At 38.2% G+C, this 20,014-nt stretch overlaps 1 protein-coding gene and 1 long non-coding RNA gene across 6 annotated transcripts in view; one reads left to right on the forward strand and one right to left on the reverse strand.

The window, feature by feature from the left end:
* The window catches only part of LOC140526627 (uncharacterized), a 213,057-nt gene that overhangs the window by 15,926 nt on the left and 177,117 nt on the right, over positions 1-20,014 (forward strand). For all 5 annotated transcript variants that reach the window (XM_072642999.1, XM_072643000.1, XM_072643001.1 and 2 more), the window contains 6 exons: positions 4,844-5,003; positions 6,683-6,755; positions 7,714-7,824; positions 9,715-9,828; positions 10,589-10,783; positions 17,057-17,210. In XM_072642999.1, the coding sequence (XP_072499100.1) occupies positions 4,867-5,003; positions 6,683-6,755; positions 7,714-7,824; positions 9,715-9,828; positions 10,589-10,783; positions 17,057-17,210 (784 nt within the window). In that variant the 5' untranslated portion in view covers positions 4,844-4,866. The remainder of the gene's footprint in view (positions 1-4,843; positions 5,004-6,682; positions 6,756-7,713; positions 7,825-9,714; positions 9,829-10,588; positions 10,784-17,056; positions 17,211-20,014) is intronic.
* Positions 7,630-10,673, reverse strand: LOC140526636 (uncharacterized). The gene is made up of 2 exons (XR_011974454.1): positions 9,761-10,673; positions 7,630-7,772 (listed from the first exon to the last, which is right to left on the reverse strand). It is a non-coding gene; the product is annotated as an uncharacterized lncRNA (long non-coding RNA).

Here is a 20,014-nt window from a genome sequence, read left to right on the forward strand (position 1 = left end):
ATGGAAAAATAAGTCCTATGGAGAGAGGTCAAAGCAATAGAGATTGTTTAGTCTAGAAAAGAGAAAGCTAAGATTAACTGTCTCCAAGTATGTGAAGGGTTTCTGTGATTGGGATGCCAACCAGTTGTTTCCCATGTCCTTAGAGGATCAAGCTGAAGGACATGGGTTTAAAGTAAGAGAGATTGCAGACCTTCTTGTAGGTCAGCATGACAAAACAATCAAATGGGTCACTGCGGAAGCTATGGGGTCTCCATCCCTGGAGAGTCTCAAGAATAGAAGAGTCAGGCTCCAATGCAGTAAGCCTTTCCACTGGCCATTGGAAATTCTGGCTTTCACTTAAGTGAAAATGATTGTGTCATCTTTCTACAAAGTGATTTCTGAGCTGTTTGGAGAATATACTCTCTGAAAGGCAGTATGTTAACTTTCTGAGGAAGACTGAAAGACTGGACAGGCATTGATCCTTTCTGATGGATTCCATTCTGAAAGCAGGTGTCGTGGTCTGATCTCTCCTCACCTTAGTTATTCTGAAGTCTGTATCTCGCTAAGTATTATTCTCCAACTAAACAGCAACAACCAGACAATCTCGAAGCTTGAATGTTCTCAGCTCTGGGTTCAGAAATCCATGTGGAGAGAATTTGGTCAGAAAGCCAAGACAGACTGTCTTCTAGGAAGCGAATTAACCAGTGTCTCTTGCCACAGTTCGTTTTGTCTGACTGCTAGAATGCAGCTGTTAAGGTAGCTGCCTGACTGTTCTCCCAGTTAAAAGGACAGCACCATGTGGCAAATGTTGGTCTCAACAATATTTTACTTCTAGTAGCAATAACAATAAGCATTTATTGGGTCCCAGAAGTGCCCTAGGCATCTGCTAGGCACATTTGTCTACTCAGGAAGTAATCTAAGCTGCATATGTGTATTAATTTTCATTTTAAGCATTTGGGAATCATAGTTATGACATTTCTTGAAATGAACTTAGACAAACTTGAGAAAATTAACTTTATATGGAAAAAGGAATAATAAGAAAGAATTTAAAGTTGTTTTGTTATGTAACATTTATTTAGGACTTCTATGGAACTATCCAAGAACAGCTTTACTTGTTGAGGAATAACATCAGCAGTGTAGAAAATATGTTTGGGACAAAAAAGACTCTATCACCTGACTGTTAGGGGAATCATGGAGAGGTGTATCTTTATGGAGGGGAGGCATATGTCATAAAATCACAGAATTTTTTAAATTCTATACTTAGACTCATGAACACTTGAGTTTGAATCCTGTCATAGACATTTAGTAGTTGTGTGACTCCACTGGGCAAGTCACTTAACCTCTCCCACCCTCAGTTTCCTCATCTGTAAAATAGGAATGATAATAGCACTCACCTCACAGGGTGGTTGTAGGGAAATCGAATGAGATGATTCATATAAAGTGCTTTGAAAACCTTAATGTACAGAAATATTGGCTATTATAACTATTCATTTTAGAACTGGATTGAACCTCACCAGTCATCCCCACTGACCCATACCCTAAAGGAACCTCTACTGTAATGCCTCTGATCATTTGTCTTCTGTCCTCTCCTGGAAGACAAGTTAGCAAGAATCCACCACTTTCTGTGGCAGACCATTCAACTTTTGGACAACTGTAATTGTTAAGGAGTTTGGCTTTTGGAGGATTTTTTGTTTGTTTTTTCCTGATAGGCTAAATTTTTTAAAAGTCTGTATAGCTTCTACCTCTTTGATCTAGTTTTGTCCTCTGGTGCCAAAGAAAACAAGTCTACTTCCGTGTGACAGACCTTGCAATATTTGTAAATAGCAATCACGTCCCCTCTTAATCTTTTCTTCTTCAGGGTTAAACATACCCAGGATGTGAACAAATGGACAGCAGGAAGGAGGAGACAGGTTTTCAGATAAAGGCTCTGACATGCAGCTGTCCTGTCTCTGTTCCCCATGGGGCAATAGTGTCAAACCAAGAAGGCCTCTTGGTATGAGAAAGGTAGATTTCTAACTGTGTTGCATCAGCAAGCTTGTGGGGGAGTTTTAGCCAGTTCTAATAAAAACTAGCATGGAGTTAAGCCTTTACTACTAGTACTGTGCAACGAGAACCAGGCAGGGAGAGAGGGGCAGACTCTTCTGGTTATTCAGAGGGATTATCACTTCCTTCTTCATTCATATATCAGAACATCCGTACAAGGATCTGTAATTTCCTTGCATGGGAGCTATCTCCAAAAGTGGCGATCATATCTTACCTATAGCTTATGGTGAATTGTGGAAAACAATTGAAGTTCATCTGTAATGTATCACTAGAGGAAATTTGTACGAAAAAGTTGAGTAGCATGAGCACAGGAAAGAATTGGCATTATTATGCTTAGCAAAACCATCTCATTTGGGAGGCAGTGTGGTATAGGAGAGTAAAGCACTGGCCTGAGAGCCAAGAAGACCTGGGTTCAAATCAAGCCTGAGATACATACTGGTCATGTGACTTTGGGCAGATTATTTAGCCTCTCCCTGTGCTCAGCATATTCAATAAAACTAAATTGTGGAGCAGTTGTTAATCTGCATTGATAGAGGAAGTTTCCTCACTGGGTCTTCCCTATACCAATGAAAGTACAGGTCTGGGCCCCCAAAACTGCTTACCTAGAAACAAGGCTCAGTGTGGCAAGAAGGGAATTTGGTGGTGCAAGCATTTTTGTTTTCAGTAAATGACAAATTGCCAAGTGTAGGAACTTATGAAGGAGGAGGCAAATCAGAATGAATCTGTGTGATTTTCTTCCAACTCCATGTTCAGGGGACATGTTCCAGCTAAACTTATACCTATGTTGGGCATGCTCAGGCGGGCCACACTTCTACATCCCTCCAAAATGAAACTGTTTAGAAGGAAACACCGCAGGTGTGTGGTGGAAGACCCTGTAGTATGTGGTAGCTCCAACTGGAGAGAAGAAGGTTACAAGGTGGTCTTGGTTTTGAGCAAGCAACTGATTTTCACAGCTGAGATGAAGGACACCCTTCTCAAGTGACTCAACATTAATGAAGTCTTAAGAGGAAAAAAGTTAACTTCTTTAAATAAGCCCTAGAACACACAATTATTTCAGAAAGTGAATGGCACAGGGCATGTTTAATGGTGGTCCTAATAGTCTTGTTATGATGGCAGGTCATGCATACTATAAATTATTTTTATCAATAATAGTAATAGAGAGCTGGTATAATAGATATAGTACTGAGCCTAGAGTCAGGAAAGACCTGAGTTCAAATCACACTTATAACACTTCCTAGCTAAAGGACCTCAGGCAAGTCACTGTTTTATGCCTCCAGCAACAATTCTTTACTTGATCTGTGTTCATCCTTCATTGCCGGAGAAGGACCATGCCATCAGAGACATAATGACATGACTTGCACTTGACTTTGTTTTGAGTGAGGAAGAGCTGTCCAGGTCATCAGCCTCACTTCTCCTCTAGAGCCATCTGAATCCAGTGAATCCAGGATGACTGGAGATGACCCAGGATGAGGCAGTTGGGGTTAAGTGACTTGCCCAAGGTCACACAGCTAGTGAGTGTCAAGTGTCTGAGGTGAGATTTGAACTCAGGTCCTCCTGACTCCTGCACTGGTGCTCTATCCACTGCACCACCTAGCTGCCCTGCTTGATCTACTAAACTTATAGAAGGCTTTTGGATCTACTTTGGGCAGAATAAATTTCCCTATTGGGAGTTCAACGTATTAGGGAAATCACATCCTCTTTTCTATATGTAAGTGTAATAATGATGATGATAATAATAACAGCAGTTTGAAAACTACCTGGCATCCTAGGAATGTAGTTTAGAGGAATAAGCTTTTCATTCTCAGCAATGAAAGAGATTTGGGAGTGCTTGTCCTTCACTGTAAATCCCGAAGTGCCAGATCTCAAACTCTTACAATCTACCTATATCTGTGAGGGAGAAGCATTTAGAGTCATCCTGGCGCTTAGAGACATGATACATCTCTAAAAAGAGAGAATTAAATTCAAAGATCTCTGAAGTCCTTTCTGTATTGTATAATCTATGAACTTCTAGGAAATTCCTTCCTAGTTCCCTAGCTTACCTTTAGGCATTGGAGTGGATTGCATTATCTGCATTTTCTGTTGAGAAATTTTCACAGATGGAATTTTCCAGCCTCTGGTAGTCATGAGACATACAAGGGCATATAGATAAAATAGATGGGGAAAAGATAACAATGGTGGGATATATATCTTCAGATTATAAAGGATGTTTATTGGTTAAGAAATATTAAAGATTTGTCCAAAGTCCCTCAGTTCTGCATTTTCCCACCTCTTCTTCAGTGTTCAACAACAAATTAATTCCTATGTATATGTATTTATTCATCTATTGTATATAAATGTTCAATTATTGTGTATATATATATTTTATATTGTGTATATATATATACATATATACCCACATACAGTAGCTGACATTTATAAAAGAGTTTACATGTGTTATTTCAGTCACACAGAGGTAACCTGAGTTTGAAGTCAGCAACATGTGGTCTCAATATCTGCCTCAGACACATCCTGGCTATATGGTCCAAAGTTATTTAGGTGGTCATTGCACTATCACCCTATCAGATTGTAAGTTGCAGAGAAAATGGTGGTCTCCATTGGTAGAGGGAGTTCTCCTAGAGCTTCTGACATTAATGAAATCACAGATGAGGAGTGGGGAATTATAATTGTCTGGTCTGTTTCTTTTCTTAAATTGTCATGCACACATTTCTGCTTATCTGAGGGCTTTTCTTAAAAGAGTATATAGAAAGACTCCTACATAGGGGCTAACAATTAGTGACCAGGAAGAGAGTTAGCTATCGGCTTTGTACTGCATTCCCAACAGAGTCAACAGATAAAACACAGAGCATGGACGAAATTTATAAGATTGCTTCTACAGAGAGGATCCAGCAGTTGGAAAAAGAACTGGAGGTTCAGTTGACTGAACTTAAGACAAAAATACAAGAACATGGAGCTCTTAAGAGATCACCTCATTGGCCTTACAGGTACAAGTAATACCTTTTTTAAAAAATTTATTTGTTTTCAGTTTTGTATGATGACTTCCATAAGTCTTAGATTTTCTCCCCTCCCTCCCTCCCCACTCTTTCCCTTCCTGAGATGGCATGCAATCTTATGTAGGTTCTACACATACATTCTTATTAAACGCATTTTCACATTAGTCATGTTGCATGAAAGAATTAAAATGAATGGGAAAAACCATGAGAAAACCCCAAACAAAACAAAACATAACAAGAGAAAATATTCTGCTTCGTTCTGCTTTCTACAAGTAATGTCTTACCCAAAGTGGAAAATGACTCTTAAGTATAATCATTGTGCCATCATTAGGCATAGATGAGGTCTGTGGCATGCCCTAGAAACAAGAATATTATTCTCAAAACCAAAAGACCTCAGGTTCAAGTTTCAGCTCAAAGCAAGGTAAAACAAGGCAAGACACATTTATCAGGCATTCTTTAAGAGCCTGGTGCTCTTCTTAAGAGCTGGGGATGCCTCCTTAACCTTAAGGAGTTTATATTCTAAAGAGGGAAAAGAGTACCCAAAAGGGCGCTGAAAAAGGAGATAGAAGGCAGGTATCCATACCAGAGCAAAATCCTGTGAATCAGAAGCAGAGCTGAGACAGGAATGAAGGATGGCTGCCCTGGACACTCTCCCCAAAATGGAGATCTCAGAAGGAGCTCACCAATGGGACAAGGGGGCTGGAGAGATGGAGGGATGCTCCACAGTGAGAAGGTCCTAGGTGCTGAGGGAAATTCTAGGGTGAGAATGTCATGGTGGCAAGCAAAGTTGTGGAAATCAGAAGCCAAGCTAGAAGGAGAATGAAGCATGATCAGCCTGGAACCATCTCCAAAATGGAGCTCCACCAATTCTAGTTCTGTGGGGTGTAATGGAAACGGTACTGGATCTGGAATTATAAAACCTGGGTTCAGATCCCAGTCCTACAACTTAATACTCTGAGTGATCTTGGACAAGCCATTCCCCTGTGATGGTCCTCATTTGCCCTCATGTGCCAAATGAAAAGAGTAGCAGGTCCTTTCCAGCTCTAAATTTATGGTCAACTAGACATCATGTAACATCTCTGAACTTCCTTGTCTTAATCTGTAAAATGAGGACATCATTCATCTTTCTACTACGGGCCTCACAAGGTTCCTGGGAAGATCAAATGAGATCATGATTCATAACTATAAGGTGTTATTTAAATGTAAGTTGGAATGATTGTGCTCCTTAGGAAAAGTTATTGTCTTCTTCTAAAGTATTTTAATTTGATTGGATCTTGATACTCATAAGTTTGAAAAGAATGAATAATAAATAATTTTTCAGCAAGGTAATTTGTCACTAACTTCTGTATAAAGTGAATTGTACTTAAGGAAACAGGATAGTGATAGATAACATTTATATATGCTTTAAGGTTTTCAAAGCACTTTACATAAATAATCTCATTTGATCCTCACCACAGCTCTGAGAGGTAGGGGTTACAACTTATCCTCACAAAGAGCTGTATATGTGTGTTTGTGTGTGTGTGTGTGTGTATACATATATACGAATATATATGTATATAAAATACTAATATTATATACATATATATATATTCAACACAAGGGGCTCGTTTCAGTACCACTTGCTATTATAGTATCTGTAACACTCTTGGTTTACACAAATCTTTCTACAGCTCTGTCAGGTTACCAAAGGATGTTTCTTACTTTAGAAAAGAGAGAGAACTGGCATTGAGGAAAAGCTTACAGGTAAGTGAGTGGATGAAGAACATTGCTTTTGAAAGCTATTTATTAAAAATTGTTGGCACAAGTCCCCTGTGCCTGGGGATGCAGAGATACAGGGGGCAATAAAGGGCAATGACTATGAGCTGAGCAGGTAACTTTACCAAAATGTGTACCTGAGAGCTCTTCACAGACCATCCTCTCCCAAACTTGAATCTGTCAGTGTCTCAGATCAGAAAGAGATTACTTCTCCACTCTTACTCCCCTAATTCTACTCCCTTCTCCAACCAGCTGTGTGGGTCACCTAGGCAAAATTTATAGCTTGTTTCTCAAGGAAGACGAAGGTGTTATCTACCCTTCCCCAATAGGACATAATCATGGCATGTGCTAGGAAATGATATTTAAAAGGATAAATAACAACGAAAGATACTTTGATCTTATATTATAAAATGAATGTTACAGTATCTGCTGCCAACCTAATGCAATTCATTCATTATTCCAACAATGCTTTAGTCCTCTGTAATTTATTGTAATTATACTTTTCCTTTTCAGTACCAAAAAGGTATTAAAATAAACATTCCAAAGTAAAGAAAAAAGAGAGACTTTGGCAAGCAAAGGATTTTGTTTTGCTTCTAAATAAGTGAAAGAAAAAATGAAGCAATTCTAGTCCTGCTGTGTTGATGTAGGTCTTTGTTTTCCTGGAAACACATTTTTGGGAGATGTTTTCACAGTTTCTTAATTTCAGTTATTATAGTTAGGCATTTGGAAACTTTTGCATGGTAATATAATGTGTTTGAAAAAGAAGGAAGGAAGGAAGCAAGCCCAATTTGTTACTCCACATACGGATGAGGGGAAAGAAACAAGAAAGGAAAATGAATAATGAGCTAGATAAATTTTCCTATTATGTTATACTGATAATTTTATTTCCCTTTTTATCTGTCTGCTGTTGTGTTTGAGATGGGTTACCTTTGTCTCTGATGTTCAGGTGGCTGAATCAAAGCCCCTTGTTGTTCAAGCAGATGTCCTGCAGAGGGAGCTAGAAACCTGTTTAAGGAAAGAATACACAGTTGAAAACTTACCTTTGCTTCTGCACCAGGTAAGTGTCTCTTCTCTTCTGCAGAGCTAGGCCTGGTTTTTACCTTTAGTCTGCTGAAAGCCATACAGGTGGTTTCTCTCCAAGCTAGAGAGGAATTTTCCCTAGATGATTGTCATATCTGAGAGCCTGGTTTGTACGCACCTTTTCTTTTAGTGCCCTTTACTGTCATAGCTGTCAACCATGACTATTTCCACATGTGACTAAAACAGACCTCAGGTTAACAGCTGTAATCTTACCTGTGAAATGCCCATAATAATGTCATTTTTAAAGAAAAGTTTCAGGTCAGAAGTTAATTATAGGGTTTGTCAAACGTTTAAGTCATTGATAAAACTTTGGAACAGGAAATCATTTGCCACAACAGGGCTTTTGGCATTTAGAATAGCCTAAACTTTCCCTGCAAGAGCATGAAATGCAGCCTCAAACAAGCATACCAAAGCACAAGAAGAAAGAGCTTAGGAAGAGGGAGGAGGGAAGGGTGGAAGACTAGAAAAATGAAGAGGAGAAGGGCCAACATGAATGAGGCAGACAGACCAAACCAGCATGGTGTGGGAAAGGAATAAGTGTTTACATAGTGCCTACTATGTGCCAGGTACCATGCTGAGTGCTTTAAAAATATTACTTCATTTGATCTTCACAACAACCCCAGGAGGTAGTTATGATCTCCATTTTACAGCTGAAGAAACTGAGGCAAACAGAGGTTGAATGTTTCCCTAGGGTCACATAGCTAGTAAACATCAGGTCAGAATTCAACCCAGGTCTTTCTTACTCTAGGTCCAGCTTTCTATATACTAAACCACTTAGCTCCCTAAATGAAGCAAGTGGTCTGTCTAGTAGCCTCCTCCTTTAGCTAAGTTTTCCTGCTAACTCGATAGAAGTAAGGTGGCTAGTGGAGAGAGGGCCATCCTCAGTGTCAGGGAGAGCTGGGTTCAAGTGATATCACTAATACCTACCAGCTGTGTGACCATGGGCAAGTCATTTAACCTCTCAGGCAACTCTGTACGATTCCAAGTTACAGAGAGGTTTCTCTGTCAGTGGAAACAGTTTCAAAACTTGTAGTTCCTAAAACTGATGAAATCATAGGTCTGGAACACTGTAACAAAGTTTAACTGTCTGGTCTTCATTCCGCTAAAGTACCATAAGTGCTTTCAGCATCTTCTAAAATCAGTACTCGATGATAAAACCCTATTTGCCCTGCCCTAGTTATGACCCTGTTGTTATTTTAACAGGTCATGGAGATGAAAAGTGCTAATTGGCTTTTGAAAAAAGCATCTTGGTTAGTGAGCTTGAGCTGGGTTTTAATTTTATAAGAGAAAAAATAAATATAGTGAAAGAATACTGGATTTAGAGGCAGAGAACCTGAGTTCAAATCCACCTCTGCCTCTTATGTGACATTGGGCAAATCACTTAACCTCCATAGGACTCAGTTTCCTTGTCTTAAATTAAGGAATTGGGCTTTTCTATCTCAAAATCTATGATGCTATGATCTTCACATTGTACAAAATTAGTTGGCCTAATAGACAGATCACTCCAACCTCTCATATTTACTTAGCTGTGTGACTCTGGGCATGTCCTTTAACCCCCATCTGCCTCAGTTCTCTCATCTGTGCAATGAAGATAGGAATGGTACCTACCTCCCAAGGGTTGTTGGGAGGATCAAATGAGATAACAATTTCGACATGTTTTATGTAGTAAGCCCTATATAAACATTAGGTATTATTGTTACTGTTGTTGTTTTCAGAACTGATCAATCAATTATACAATCAATAGGTATTTATTAATCATCTACTGTATGCCAGACACTGCTAGGCACTAGAGTTACTAAGATGGTTTCACCTGCTTTCATTGCTCTTAGGCTGTGGGTCAGTGTTAATGTGTGATTGTCGTTTAAAGTTTTACACAGAGAGAATTACCCAGTTGGTCCAGAGCAAATACTTACACATGCTTAGGTGGAAGAGGTTCTGCCAGCATAGCAGTGTCATGGAACAACTCTATCCTCTTTACCAGGTAGGAATCCTCAGGACCAGGTGAGCCTGCATGCCATTCCATGGGATGTGAGGTTCTCTTTGAAATCCAAATGGCAAGTCCAAAAGAACATTGTCAAATATCAAAGTCAGGGCTAGAAATTTATAGATGAACCTACTGTTGGCTGATGTGGCAGCAAATCTGCCTATTTACTTTTTAAAAATGCATCTCAGAGTGGGATTTGTGGCCCATGAAACAAGCTGGGAAATGCTCTTTCTTTGCAGAAACTGTCTCTTCAGCTGAGCTCAATTCATTCAGTGCTAAAGTAAACCCAATAGCAGATTCCTGCTCCCAAAGCCAATAGTTGAAGAGTAAAGTACCCCAAATTAACTCTTTCCTGGAGTTCTCTTCTCGCCCTCCCCCATGTTAAGAATGTGACCTTTTCCCTTTTCCCAGGTTCTTATAAAATGTGGAAGAACCTTTGGGGAAAAAAAGAATCCCTTATTAACCACTGATACAGTGATGGTATTGTAGGGAGAGCACTGAACTTAAGAAAAGCTGGGGTTCAAAGGCTATTGCTGACACTAGCAGTATAACCCTGGACAAGTTAACTTCTCTGAACCAGTTTCTTCATCTATAAAAACATGATACCTGACTCAGCTAGGAGTTCTCCCTGTAAACATTAAAGTGTTATGTAAATGACATAAATGATCCTTTCTTTGTGTGCATTTCATAAAATTGCAAAGAAAATTATAGACTAGAGTGGAGAGATCAGTTCTGTCTTTATCTTTCCCTTTAACAGGAGCAGGTTGAGCACATCATGCAGGAGTACAATGATGCTGTTCAGAGAGCTGAGAGGCTGGCTGCTGCCCGAGAAAACTTACTCACAGGAAAGAACAATCCTGGCCACTTGGTAACACAGGAAGATCTGGTTATCTATACCAAGTGGCTAGTGTGTCACCTACATTCACTTAGAGACATTCACAGCTACCTGAGGGTAAGAGAAGTGACTGAAATACCCATTTATTTTATTTTATTATTTTTTTTGCAAAATAGTTGGGGTTAAGTGACTTGTCTAGGGTCACACAGCTAATAAGCAACAAGTGTCTGAGGCTGGATTTCAATTCAGGTCCTCCTGACTCCAGGGCCAGTGCTCTATCCACCAGACCACCTGGCTGACCCTGAAATACCCATTTGTGCAAATCAACAAGCATTTATTAAATTTCTTCTATGAGCCAGGCACTGGGAATACAAAAGACAGAAAGGTCCCTGCCCTCAAGAAGCTTATTTTACTTGTGGAAACAAGTTGTACAGAGATAAGTAAAAATAATTTATAGATTAAATAATTTCAGGGGCAGGGCAATAACCACTGGGAGAGTCGCCTCTTGCAGGAAGTTGCCCTTGAGCTGAGAGAAAAAAGGGATTCCAAGAGGGAGGAGCCATGCAGAGGGATGGAGGTGGAAACTGGTAGGTTATATACAAGGAATAAGTAGGTAAGTTTGGCTAGAATATAGAATATGTGAACTCATTCTCTAGAAATACAGGTTGGAGGCATAGTGTGACTGTAATACACCTATGAAAATGGTTTATGAAATTTGTATCACTTCTGACCCCCTTGAGTTTGGTTTGACAATGTATCTCTGCTCCATTTATCCTTTTTAGGAAGGTGACAGTGAATACATGCCTCTCACCTCCTCCATGAAACCTTTCTAGACTAATTCTCACTGTCTTTTATCACTCTAGCAATTCCAACCATCTTTTTTTCCCCTTCTGGGCTCCTCAAATAGGTGTATGTCTAAGCTCGATTAGACAGGACCAGAAAAGCTTTAGATAGGAGTGGAATATCTCAGTTCAACTGTGAGAGACCCTCATCTCACTCAGGGGAAATCCCCTGAAGTCTCTATGGAGTCAACCTGGGAATGAGGGAAATACTGAGGTGCTAGCTCCTCTACATGTCTGCTCCTTCTGAAAATCAATCTTTCTCTGTCTGTGTCTCTTTCCCTCCCCTTCTTCCTTTCCCTCTCTCCATAAGTCTCTTTTTTAAGAGAGTCTGGGATTATTTGTGCATATATGCCTCTCTCTCAAAGCAAGAATGAAAAATAGTCTTTCTTCTCCAAAGCTCTTCATGTAAGCACTCAGCATTATTGTTATTTATTCTTTCCCCCACCAATTAGAAGAATCACAACTAAGCAGAAACTCTAAATGTCTCAATCTTAAAAACCAAGTTACACATAAGTTGGTTATGTGTAACATAATATGTGTAACGTAACACAGGTACTATAACATATTGGCCTGTTACCATCACCCATAACCATCCTACCTCCATACGAAATACTGAAATTCCTGTCTCTGATCTTAACCCCTAAACTTCTGCCTCACTCCTCCTAAATTTATTCTTAGTGCTTACTGGGACAATTTATCTCTCCGCTACTCCCTTTTCTCCAAGTTCTTCAGCCCTATGCTGGCTGAACTTCTCAGCTACCACAGTTTTGATCCAGTGGTCAGTTAGATTGTGAACTCCTAGAGATTTAAATATCTGACTTTTTTTTTTCCCCGTTCTTTCTTTGTATCCTCAGTGCTAAGTACAGTGCCTCTACATTTGTTATTCAGTCATTTCACTCATGTCCAATTCATTGTGACCCTATTTGAGGTTTTCTTGGCAAAGATACTGGAGTAGTTTGCAGTTTCCTTCTCTAGCTCATTTTACAGATGAGGAAATTGAGGCAAACCCCACAGTCATATATTTTCTGAGGTCAGATTTGAACTCAAGAAGATGAGTCTTCCTGACTTCAGGCCTGGTGCTCTATCCACTCCACTACCCCCCTTAAGCCCAATTCATTCTGAATCTCTTGGATTGGATAAAAATAGGTCCCTGCCCAAGCATGACTTAATGCTTATTTTGGGAGCCCTCCTGGCTCAGATGTAAATAGTAATTGTTTCTCTTTTGGCCAGCAACCCTGAGGGTCTTCTTCTGCCAGTTTGATTTTTTTTTTTTTTATTAAAGGGGCCATTCCCTGACCCACTTCTTAGAGAGGCCTATTCACTGGATAAGTGTTGCCTCACTCAAAGTGAAAACTTGAAAAGACCTTAGCTTAAAGGGCCAAGGTCTCTAACTACATCCTGGGCCATCTCCAGTTGTCCTGATGGATATCTGGCCACAGGACCCAGATGGCTCTGGAGGAAAAAGTGAAGCTGGTAACTTTGCACAGCCCTCTCTCACTCAAATCAAAGTCAGTTTGAAGTCATGTCATCATCTCCCTGGTGTCATGGTCCTCTTTGAGAATAAAGGGCAAACCACACACACAGTGTAGATGGGTAATTAATGCTAGTTGACTGATTGACGGGTTCCCATTACTCTGCCCTCTCCCTTTGAATTCCTTGCTCTCTTGGCTTACTGTTACCATTTGCCTTCTCCATCACTTACTTCATTTCGTGCTACTGAATAGTATTAGAGAAAGTTATACATTTCAACTATGGGGATTGAGTCCACTACAAATAAATGCTATCCACTCTCAGCTGAGTCCTCCTTGCTGCCCAGAAAGCTCCCTTTCTTATCTGACAGCCCCTGTCACACTCCCTATAGCAGCTATTACCACCCTTTTCTTTCCTGAAGCTCCCTACACTCCTTTCTTTCTCTTTACTCTCAGCAAAGACCCTTCCCTACTTTACTGAGAAAACTGAGGCTGTCTACCCTGAGCTCCCTCTTCTGCCTACTCCACAATTCACAATTCCTCTGCATCATCTTTATTTAGCTACCATAAGCTAGACCCAAATCAACTGACTTATAGCATAATACTTAGAGGTAGAAGGGATTCCATGAATATATGCTGAATTAAGTTTCTCTAGTCAATGGAGAGAGCTCTGGACTTGGGAACCTAGGTTTAAATCTTGGCTCTGCTGTTTTTTGCCTCTACAAACTTAGGCAAGCCCCTTGTCTTTTCTGGGCTTGATTTCTTGTCTCTTAAATGGGACATTTCAGCTAAATAACCTCGATGATCCCTTCTGTTTTTAAATCTATGATTATGTGAGACTTTCTTGAACTACTTTTATGTAAAAATATCTTAACTTATAATTAATTGATTATACTATATAATTATGCTATAATTTTCATATAATACTATATGCTATATTATATAATTATAATTAATTAATTAATAGCATTTATCCTAGACAACCATAGGGAGGGTAGGGGAGTAAGGAGGTAGAGAAAGCAGTATTCCCAGAACACCCCTATCTGTGCTACTAGCTGTGTGACCCTGGGCAAGGGACTTAATCTCTGAGCTTTAGTGTATGTGTGTGTGTGTGTGTGTGTGTGTGTGTGTGTGTATATATATATATATATATATATATAGTTAGTCTATCATCTAAGTTAAAAAAACTAGAAGAATTACAAAAATGTATCAATGGTAATATAAGAAAAGACTTTAATATTCCTTTCTCAGAATGGAATAAATTCAACAAAAATATGACAAAAAGAAAAATATTGAGCTGACTAGATTGGCAGAAAAATTAGATTTGACTGACCTAAGTATCTTCTGAATTAAAAATATTTATTAAAAAATGTGTTGAAAGATTTATGTATTTCTCAGCACACAAGGTACCTTTTAAAAAACTGATTATGTGCTGTAGAATGAGTCATAAACAAATGTAAAAAAGCAATCATAATAAATACATCTTTTAAAGACCATAGCAAATAGTAATTAATAAAGGGAATATAGGTAAAAAAAAGAAAAACCAGATCTACTTAGAGACTAAGTAACAAAATTCTAAATAATGAATAGAACTAAGAATAAATAATAAAAACATCAATTATGTTAAAATGAAAACAAGGAGTAAAAAAAGACTTTAAGAAACTGTACAACTGATAAAACTAAGATCTGGGTTTGTTTGTTTGTTTGTTTTTTAAATAAGGCTAACAAGATAGATAAACTATTACCTAGCCTAGTCAAGAAAAGGAAAGAGGAAATTCAAATTGCCAGGGGGAGAAATGAACAAGATAAATTCACAAGATACAAAAGGGAAATAAGAGTTACAAGAAACTGTTAAAGAATTATGTCAGTAAAACTGAGAATTCAAAGAAAGTGGATGAGTATCTACAAAAATATAAAATGCCCAAATCAGTAAAACAAGAACTAGAGATCCTGAACAACCTAAACTCAAAAGGAGAATTCAAATAAGCTATAAATGAACTGCCAGAACCAAACAGAACAAACAAACCCTAGGCCAAGTAGTTTTACAAATGAATTCTTTGATGCATTTAAAAAGCAATTAATACCTATGGAATAACTCTTCTCAAGAATAAAGAAGGCAACCTGCCATCTCCATTTATGAACCAAAATGGTCCTGATACCAAACCATGACAAAGGAAAGGAAAAACTATAGACCAATTTCACTTTGCTTTAATACTTGGTGAAAAAAATTTAAATAAAATTATTGTAAGGAGACTATAGCAGGAATAAATCATTATGATTGAATTGGATTCATAGCAAGGATACAATGATACTTCAACACTAGGAAAACGATTAGTATAGTTAGTCATATGAACAAAACAAAAAATAGCGAAACTCACACAGATTGATCACTGCATATTTATTAGGCACTTGCGTGTGTTAGGCATTGTGACCAGTGGTGGGAATACAAAAGAAAAAAATAAAAAAGATGACCTGTGCCCCCAAGGAGCTCACGTTCTAATAGGGGGAGACAACATGCAGACAGCTGTGTCCATACAGAATGGCAGGTAATCTCAAAAGAAAGAAACTGGCACTCAGAGGGACCAGGAAAGGCCTTCTGCAGAAAATAGGATTTAGATCGAGTCTTAAAGGAAGCTCATGAACGCAACTAAACTCGTTAGGAAAGAGCCCATTCCAAGAATGGTTGGGAGGGGGAGATAGTGAGTTGGAAGCTGAGAGTAAGTGTCTTATGAGGAACTTCAAATAGATCAGTGTCTAAGAATGGTAGAGGAAGGTAGGTACTATCATAGGTAGCTGTATGAGTGGAAAAAGAAAGATGTATATCAGAGATGCTATTTTAGATGGTACAGTAGGTAAAATGCCAGGCTTAGAGTCAGGAAGATTCATCTTCCTGAGTTTAAATCTGACCTCAGACACTTACTAGCTCTGTGACTCTGGGCAAGTCACTTAGCTCTGTTTGCCTCAGTTTCCTCATCTGTAAAATGAGCCAGAAAAGGAAATGGCAAACTACTCAAGTGTCTTTGCCAAGAAAGCCTCAAAGGGGGTCACAAAAAATCTGACTGAGTGAAACAACTAAACAACGACAAATGAAGATAGAAACAAGAATTGGAAATGGATTGGGATGGTGGGTAAGTGTGAGACAGGAGCTGAGAATGACTCTGAAGTTTCAAGCCGGGGTGACTGGGAAGATGATGGTTCCCTTAACAATAATAGAGAAGTTAGGAAGAGGGGAGAGGGTTTGGGGGGAAAAATGAGTCATTTAGTTGCTGCTGAATTTGAGATGCCTACTGGCTTTAGATGCATCAAAAGCCTTTGACAAAATGCTGCACTCATTTTTAACATAAATGCCTAGGAGGCATAGGTATGAAAAGGCTTTTGTTTACTGTGATTAAAAACATTTATCTAAAAAACCAAGAGCTAGCATTATTGGCAGCAGAGAAAACACTAGAATCTTTGCCATTATAAACTGGGGATGAAACAAGAACGCTCTCTCCTCACTATCATTTGGTATAGTCTAAGATTGCCAGCTCAACAATAAGATGAGAACAAAATACAAAGTATAAATATCAGCAAAGGAGAAATAAAGTTATCCCTATTTGCCCATGACATGATGGTATACTTAATTACCCCCACAGAATCAGTAAAGAAACAAATGTAGTGGAATACAAAATAAATCCACAAAACTATTAGCATCAGAACTAATTAAACCAGGAAGAACTAGTAAATGTAACTTCATTCCAATGACTATTTGGAAGCTTGTAAAGCTATAAAGTGTAGTTTTAGCTTAATGCTATATTTGTTCATTAAGTATTTATGAACGGTGAGAGAAAAGCAGGCTAAAGAACAAGAGAATTCTTCATCTTGGGCGTGGCTACTAAAGTTCCTTTTTCATTCACATTATTCTGTATCATATGTACATGTGTGTATATATGTATGTATGTACTATAAACAAAGTCAAGTGTGTGTGTGTGTGTGTGTGTGTGTGTGTGTGTGTGTGTAAAATAAACTAAGTCATGTCTCTAAGCCGTACTCTGGAACTTTCTAATATTTTCCTTCTCAATTCTGTTCTTTATCCACAGGTGTTACAATACCTGCCCATATCTGACAGGTTGGAACACCCTGAGGTCGGTCAAGAAAATGGAGATATGTATGCTGGACATACAGACCCTGAGTCTCTGTCTGCTGACAACCACAATTCTAACTATTCAGCTTCTTCAGTGACCAGCACCTCAGGTGAAAAATTACTCACCTTACATCTTTGAAAATGGAGGAGAGTTGTATGTATGTATGTAAAAGTTTATAATTTTAAATATGAGGATTGCTTTGGTAAGTCAAGGCTGAACCTGTCCTGCGTACTATCAAGTTACATTTCAATTATGTTAGAATTATAGGAACTTAATAGGCTAATCAGGATGCCCCAGAAGCTAATATCTACCATGAGAATCATAAGCATTTTCACAAATTAGATAAATATTCATAATTCTGATTTAAAATATCAAAATTTACTAGGAAAATGTAAGATGTAAGATAACATTTTGTAAAAACACTTAACACAGTACCTAACACATGGTAGGTGCTGTATAAATGTTTATCCCATTTCCCTTCCCTTACGTGTGAAATATAGACAACATCAGACACATTCCCATCCACTCACAGTCAATAATCATCAGATAGGAGACATTACGAAAAGTGATTAGAGAAAATCGGTACCTTCTTTCTGATTGTCTGAATCATTTCTAAAATAGCTTCTAAATTTTCATCTAATATAAAATCCCTAAAGATGCAGAGAAGGCTTATTCCATGGAGCTGAGAAACCATTATATTGTCCCTAAGTCTAAAATAGGTCAGTTAATTTTACCTTGGTGTCACTGATTACATCTTGGGAGACAAAACCAGTATGGGGGAAAAGGGTAGAGTTGGTTCTCCCTGGTCACCTTTAACATCCACAAGTGTTACATCAAGGAAACAGTAATGATAAGAAGATGGGCTTTCGTGGGAACAAAGAAGGTTGGGATTGTTGAAAGCCCTATCCAATTATACAAATATAATAACTCAGTCAGTAAACATTTGCTAAATGCCTACTGTGTGCCAAGCGCTTGGGATACAGGAAGAGGCAAAAGGGAGTCCCTGCCCCCAAGGAGCTTACAATCTAATGAGTATGATCCAGCCCAAACTCCTTCTCCTAGTCAGTTCTAGGTTTAGGTCTGTAGTTGGTCAATGCATAATATCCATCCAAGATTGATGAATATATTAATGAAAAATTCTACAGGCTGCCCTTCTAGCTGCATATCACAGTTTGGGCAAGATATGTTTTTCCAGTGAGTCTTTAGACCAATCTCTTTAGCATTGCTGTAAATTTTGGTGAGGAAGGCTTTATGTTTCTCTAGAACTCTATGCAATTAATATAAAGCCACCTGGGAATTTAGACAATTTCATTGTTGATCATGAATACTTTTATTTGGATTGCATACAGGACATTTTCCATAGCTTAGACAAACTTCTGTACCCTATACATAATTTTACGTTTCTTTTTTCTGTACCTTTGCACAGACTGTCCCCTATGCATGAAATGCCCTTGCTTCTCACCTCTGCCTTTTGGAAATCCTGATTCCCTTTAAGTCTCAATTCAGATGTCATCTCCTTTGAAAGGCCTTTCCTACTTCCCCAAATTGTTAGTGCCACCTCCCAAACACTACACTTTTACTTTGTATGCATATTGTTTTTACCGAGAATGTTACCATATTCTCTCTCCAGCAAAACTATGTATAATATAAAATGTTATTTATAATATGTAAAAAATATTAAAATGTAATATAATATATAAACTTATAAAATATAAAACTCTGAGGGCAGGGACTGTCTTACTATTATTTTTGTAGTACTAGCACCTAGAACAATGCCTGACACATAATAGACACTTAATAAATGTGTGTTAGTTAATTGATTGTTGATAAATGTCCCTAGTCTGATGTCAATACTAAGCACATCATGGAACAAAGCTATCTCTATAGCCATACCTGCCCTAGATTTCCATGTTTTCTTTTCATGTTTATGGACTACATCTTGTTTAAGGAGAGCCTTCAGTGCTATATTTTGTGTTAATGCATCAAGTGCTATTTTTTTCTTTCCACATTTTAAAAATTTTAAACAAATAAAACTTAAATACATAATAAGAAAAGAAAAAGAAACATTGCAAATGTAAATATAAAAGAAAAAAGAAGAGAAAACATGTGCACAGCGGAATATAGAAGAGGATTCAGAATATAAAGCAATAACTTATCATTTTAAGAAAGCCTATATATTAAATACTGTATGTTAAGTTCAAAGCTGTCCATCTTTTCTTTGCTTCCTTGTAGGTTTTCTTTTGTTCTCTGCTGTACACTTTTTACTTTGCTTTTCCCCCCTACCTCCCCACTACTCATCATTCCAAGGCTACAATTGAGAATGGATATATTTATATATAGGTATTGATATATACATACATGTATACACATATACACATGCATATGTACATACATACTAATAGAAACATATACTTTCCCTAAGAGATTCTACTCCTAATCTTGTTTTTATGTTTGTCCATATCTTTTTCCTATCTCTCCTAACTCCTCTATTTCTACCTGCTACCTTGCCCTCTTGTTACTTAATCTACCCCTACTCCAGCAATTCCCTCCCTTACCTCCCATTCCCCTAAATGTAAACACCCTTTTATACACTCCTTTGACCTGTTCTGTCCCCCTCCTCTCTAAAACTCCCTCCCTTATCCTCTCATTCCTCTAAATCTAAAGACCTTTCTATATCTCACTTTTAACCTATTCCCTCACCTTACCCTCTGAAGATACCTTCTTTATCCTCTCCCCACTCCCTATCCCCTTAGAGTTTTATTTCTTTCATCAAGTGCTATTTTTTAAAAAAATACACCATAGTAGCAGTGGAATCTTGCATTCTCTAGATCTTAATCAATTGTATAACTCTAATTGATTTGGCATGTTATGGAAAATGTTCTACAAAAACTTGCCTGTTCCTTTCTCAGGTTT

Source organism: Notamacropus eugenii, chromosome 2 (assembly GCF_028372415.1).
Source record: "Notamacropus eugenii isolate mMacEug1 chromosome 2, mMacEug1.pri_v2, whole genome shotgun sequence".
Classification (NCBI taxonomy): Eukaryota; Metazoa; Chordata; class Mammalia; order Diprotodontia; family Macropodidae; genus Notamacropus; species Notamacropus eugenii.